This window comes from Eriocheir sinensis, unplaced genomic scaffold (assembly GCF_024679095.1).
Source record: "Eriocheir sinensis breed Jianghai 21 unplaced genomic scaffold, ASM2467909v1 Scaffold1534, whole genome shotgun sequence".
Lineage (NCBI taxonomy): Eukaryota > Metazoa > Arthropoda > Malacostraca > Decapoda > Varunidae > Eriocheir > Eriocheir sinensis.
The window spans coordinates 1-6,417 of record NW_026110889.1 but is presented as its reverse complement, the minus strand read 5'-3'; the positions used below and the strand labels follow the sequence as shown (position 1 = coordinate 6,417).

The 6,417-nt window shown below is 38.5% G+C and overlaps 1 protein-coding gene across 1 annotated transcript; it reads right to left on the bottom strand.

The window, feature by feature from the left end:
• Positions 1 to 3,826: 3,826 nt before the first annotated feature.
• LOC126990300 (cytochrome P450 3A41-like) lies at positions 3,827 to 6,412 on the bottom strand (the record flags this gene model as incomplete). Its single annotated transcript, XM_050848868.1, has 5 exons — positions 3,827 to 4,103; positions 4,216 to 4,406; positions 4,583 to 4,643; positions 4,796 to 5,014; positions 6,286 to 6,412. Coding segments are annotated over 5 exons (768 nt in total), but the record flags the coding sequence as incomplete, so codon positions are not given.
• Positions 6,413 to 6,417: the final 5 nt, after the last annotated feature.

The following is a 6,417-nucleotide window of genomic DNA, read 5'->3' as shown; positions in this document are numbered from 1 at the left end:
CTTCGTTTCCTTCTTGGTTCTCCATCTTCCTCTTCTAGAATAGTCGTCTGACAAAGCTCCTCACATACTCTGGCAAGTGATGATTTTACTTGATCAGTGACGTGAGATGAAGAAAAAAATGTACTCTTGTATCTTGGGTCAATATATGTTGCAATTCTGTAAAGATCTTCATTTTCAATCCAAGAAAATCTTTTCTCAACATCAGCTTGCATTGCTTCTTTCATGAAGTTTACTGCCTGTGTTGCTTGTCAGTCTTCATTTAACTCAATCACTGATCCTGAGCCTGGTTCATCTTCAGAGCTTGTATCTGAAGTATGAGTTTCTTCAACAGGGTTAGAAACTACTGATGTGGTATGCTGAAGAGTGTGTTTTAAGGACTTTACAAGTGGAATCACTTCAGCTGCTGTTGATGTGGAGTCTAAGTTTTTTTGTGATATCTTCATAAGGTTGTAAGGCTTTTACACATTTATGCATAATCAACCACTCAGTATTGCTGAGCTGTTTGATTTTGGAGTTGGTAGCAGCATACACACACACAGATTCCTTTATTTCTAGTGTTCTTCTTAGCATGTGTAAGGTGCTATTCCATCTTGTGGGTGTATCATGCATAACAGAGAGTTTAGGTACTTGCAGCCTGTCCTGAATCTTTTTAAGTTCATCTTGTGCCATAGTTGAGTGATGAAAGTGCGTAGCAATACTACGAGTTTTTTTGATCATGTTTTCTATATCACAATGTGATGATAACCCAGTTTTAGCAATCAGCTGTATTTTATGCACAGTACAATCCAAATTATTTACACCTGAGAGAAACAGAGCTTTTTTCATATTTGCTCCAGCATCACGCCGAACACAGTGCACATTTGTACGAGATATGTCCCACTTCATCAGCATATCATCAAACATTTTGGAAATATACTCTCCTGTATGTCGTTCTTCCAGTGGTTCAGCACCTAGCACAAAGTTTGTTCTTTCAAATTCCTTATTTATGGTATGTGCAGTTAAACTCAGCAATGAGACACCTGCTGAGGTATCTGACCACACATCAGTTGTGAAGGAAAGTTTGTTGTCTTGCTTCACTTCATCAATTATTTATTTTATTGTCTTGAAAACAGACTCATACATATCACTACATATCATTGATGAATAGAAATTTCGCTGCTTTAGACTGTATAGTGGAGCAGCTTCAGTCATCAGTCTCATGAATCCTATGTCCTCAACATGACTGAAAGGCAAATCATCCATGACTAACATTTCTGCAATGCATTTATCCAGTTTCTTTGCCTTAGGGTTAGAAGCATCCCATAATTTTGCACTCTGAAAATACTCAGCAACATTCCTTTGCTTAGCATCTGTCTTTGCTTTTTGCAAAGGTGTTTTTTCTATATTTATTTTTTCTTCCAACTTCTTTGTCTCTTTTGCCATTAACTCTTCAAACTGTTCTTTATGCAGTGATTTCAAGTGTTTTTTCAAAGATATAGTTCCACGTCCCTTCGTGAATAATCTTTCTTGCACAACAGACACTGTGCTAGGTCACTTGACTTGCTCATAAAATATTTCCACACTTCACTGCTATGTGACGCCATTTTTCAGCTGCTGTATCAGTCAGCACAGAGCAATAAGGCTTTGTAAACTTGATTATAATATCCTTTTAAACCATCACTGGCAAACTAAATTATCAGCGAGGAGCAAAGCAAGGAAGGAGCAGTACTTCTTCCTTCGAAGGCAAACTCTTACCAACTGATGAGACTGCCCCAGTGTGTGTAGGGGACTTGCTCAGAATGCCAGGTTTACAACTTATGGATCAGTATTATAAATTTTCGAGATGCTTAGCAAATGTGAAAAGAAAATTACTTTATTCTAATGCTTCATTGCATTAAATTCTAGTAAGAAATACATCGAAAAGCCCTCTATAACAGTAATAATGATAATAATAATAAAACAATAGCTAATATTACCCTTCCTCTGTGAAAATCTTTTCATCGGCAACTCACTGTATCAGGGGAAACAGGCGACAACAGGAAAACTCGTGCGATAAGAAGAGCTCAGCGCTGCCGGTTCATATTTTTTTAATATTATTATTTGTATAATTATGGAAACATTCGCATTAAAAGTATTTAAGGAAGAAGCACTGAATTCTACCGTGTGAAGTGGGAATATGGTCTAAGACTGCAATGTACGACAATACTCAGCCACACGACACACACATTACAATCTCTCTCTCTCTCTCTCTCTCTCTCTCTCTCTCTCTCTCTCTCTCTCTCTCTCTCTCTCTCCAGCAGTAAGGCATCGGGGTGAAGGTGACAAGCAAGGGTGATAAGCCTCCTCTCTATCTCCCTCTTCACCCTCCTCACACACACACACACACACACACACACACACACACACACACAGTGACTCACTCATCTGTCGTTACTAAGTATCTAACATTCCACCATTCACAGTTTGCAGTTTATTTACTAAGTATTTTTACATCATAGTCACTAAGTAAAATTCGCCCCCTCCTCCTGACCTTCCCCTAAATTCTAGACACATTACGTTGTGTAAGTTTGAAAGGAAATGAATCCGTGATATTATTTGCTTTAGTTTTACTAGATAATTAATTCATTAGACACACATCAATAAATTTACTCCACATTTCTAAGCTCTGTCTGAACTGTAAGTCTGTTAGCACCAGGCAGTACTCTACTACTCTGCTAGTCTGTAACTGCGTGTCCATATATTACTCTATAATCTATAGGTTGTGCAATACACAAAACACATCCGCATCCCCACATCCTCTGTAGAGTGCGGATGCGGATGCGGATGCGGATGTATATTTCACCACAAATGCGGATGCTGAGGCGGAGGCGGATGTTCAGTTTATCACAACTACGGATGCGGATGCGGATGTATATTTCACCACAAATGCGGATGCTGAGGCGGAGGCGGATGTTCAGTTTATCACAACTACGGATGCGGATGCGGACGCGGATGTGAAAAATATATGTTCGCGGATGCGGATATATATATATATATATATATATATATATATATATATATATATATATATATATATATATATATATATATATATATATATATATATATATATATATATATATATATATATATATATATATATATATATATATATATATATATATATATATATATATATATATATATATATATATATATATATATATATATATATATATATATATATATATATATATATATATATATATATATATATATATATATATAATATATATATATATATATATATATATATATATTTTTTTTACAGGGAATGTGTGAAACTAAGGATTACACGTAAACCCTAAAAAAAAAAAAAATCAGGGATTTCATGTAATCGCTGTGACCATCAGCAAATACATGAAATCTCTATATTTTCTAGGGATTTTTGAAATTCACTGGTTTATATTTGTCTCGATACAAAAATTCCCTGCTTGGATGTTAGTGAATGTGTGTAATGGTTGTTGACGAATATTAAAGCGATATCACTGTTTATTTGTATGGACCAACAGCCGGGTAATGGTTGTTAAGGACCCAATTATAATTTCCATTATTGTTTTCCTGTATACATACATACATATATATATATATATATATATATATATATATATATATATATATATATATATATATATATATATATATATATCCTTTTCACAGGTGTGTTATGGTGGCACATGTTACATGATTAGTCCTACATTTCGTGCATGCATCAATTGGACTTTAATTAATGGAATGTATGGGCAGTAAACGGTTATATTTAGGTGAAGTGATTGTGCGTATTGGCGTAAAAGAACACAGGGTTAAGCATGATTCTTTATGAGCTTTTATTAGGCTTGCAGTAGTATATGTGAAGGCCTAATGTGGTAGTAGTAGTGTTCCAATTCCTATCTCGCAAAATGCTCATGTTGTGATTTACTCTTCCTTGACTGGCTTCAACAGCAACTTCACTCCATCTTTTGGACGCAGTAGGCCTCCTGCACTTGTCACAACAAGGTTTTCGTGGCCCTGCGCCGGCTCCAGCTCGGCCTCCAGCAGCAACTTGGCCAGCGCCACTTTGGCCTCCATCAGGGCAAACCGCATCGCTGTAAGCACCAGAAGGAACACATTACTTGGTGTTCCTTAAAACTCAACAGTTATTTCGACAAGCAGATCTTTGGAACAAGTGATAATTAGCTTCTATTTAAGGGTCGTCACCTAAACAGTTCCTGGGCCCTATTCCGAAGGGGATGTGGGTGAAGGGCTGTATGTTGCTCTTGTTCTCAGGCAGGAAGCGATCTGGAATGAACGTATCGGGGTCTGGCCAGTAGCGGGAGTCGTGGTGGATGCCCCAGACTGGCACTTGCACCAGGTCACCGGGCTCGAGGGTCAGGTCAGTACCAGGCAACCTAGGGAGACCAATGATCCATTCAAAAGGTCTAACGGGAGACGGCGATAACTAGGCCAAGTACATGAAGAACATAAGTAAAGTAAATTATTAGTATTTATTCAACTTCAATATCTGCAAACATGAAACTGGTGTGCTTTCGACCCCTTCCCCTGTACTGAAGATTATCTTACGTACGTATAAGTTTTGGTGCACGAACGTTCCAACACTGTAGCCGGTGGGTAAAGACGAAGAGTTTCTGATAAAGAAAATTGAAATGAGTGACCGAGATTTCATTAATTATGAGCGTACCAGAGGACCACATCTTTTAAATCATAAGGTTCATTGCCTCTAGACGAAATCTGCAACACCGGATGCATCAGATGATGAGAAAGAAACTAATGTGATTACCTTGTAGACAAGCGTCGAGCAGCTTGTTCTCCATGATGCCGTGGTAGGTGAGGTCGCCGTGCTCGGCCACGATCTGCCGCACCTCGTCTCGGAGGCGCTTCTGTTCGTCCTTGTTTTTAGCCAGCAGGAAGGAGGAAGAGGCCAACAAGGAGGCGGTGGTGTCGTAACCGGCGATGATGAACAGCACGCATTGGGCCACCAGACTCGTGTCGCTCAACACTGCATCATCAAAAAATAATAGTAATAATGATGATTTCAGAGTTATATTTCGAATGGCATCCTGTCCTAAGAGTTGCTATAGAGCAGTGGTTCCCAAACTTTTCTGGTTGCGACCCTAAATACAGTCTTGACCTGGCCTGGCGACCCCAAATGCGTGAAAATGTATTTATTTGCAATTATTTGTATATGTTATACTTTCAGATATCTATTCTATTCTCCGCCTCCTCACTGTCTGCTCGGTGGACGAGAATTATACGTAATTGCTACTTGTATGACCTGCTGTATTGTATGTGTATACGTGCGTGCTTTATTACAAAACTATTTTTGTTAGTATACTTAGGAGAATCTTTGTACTGTCCTACTGAAGTAATTCAACATTACTAAAAAATCTGAATTTGACCTAACTGTGATTTTAAGAAAACGGCCTTTATAGTATGATAGTTATAATTATGGCTTTTTTTTCCCCAAGACGCTCCAGCGTACCCCAGAAACACCTCGCGACCCTCTTTTGGGTAGCGACCATGGGTTTGGGAACCACTGCCTTTGAGTAACCTTATCCCAGTAGCTACTTCGAGGAACTTTCCATTGGCTACTTAGGGTCAATCTTTGCCCAATAGATACATTGAGACAGGGGTTCCCAACCTGGGGTACATGTACCCCCAGTGGTTCATTTGCACTTTTCAGGGGGTACATTGGATCCGAGAGAATAACCACTACTGTGCAATACATGGTGTTGTAATCTGCATTCAAATTGCACAATGTCATGTTTTTTTTTTTTCCTCATTTTAGTAAGCAAAGCTGTTATTTAAATTATATAATTAGTCTACACTTAGATTTCATTATAAAATATCAAAATATTACAATTTCATCGTTTTTTATCCTAAATTTTTAGGGGTACACGGAAACCTATAAAAATGCCCAAGGGGTACAAGGGAACAAAAAGGTTGGAAACCCCTGCATTAAGATAGTCCTCGACTATCATTTAGGTCGGGGTAGTCTAATAAATGCGTCAAAATATTTTTTTTCTAATAGCTATATTAAGGCAGTCTTTTCCTAATAGCTTCGTCGAGGCAACCTTCCTAAACGGCTACATCAAGGCGGCTTTTCTAAAGAGCTACTTACAGAAACCCTTCTTGCACGTTACCTTGAGGCAGCCTATTAATAACAGGTAGCTACTCAGCAGCAACTTTCTCACAAAAGATTCTCACCGGGAAAGATAACAACCTTTATTTGCAGTTTGTCAGTGCCGATTACTTGTGACTATGGCTTACCGTGTTTACTGTCCGGATTGTCGGAGTCATTCAGCACCTCCAGCATCAGGTCCAGAAAGTCTCCGCGTTTATGCCCCGCCTTCCTGGCTGCAATAGTCTGTTTCGCAGCGCTGATGAAGAAGTCTATCTCCG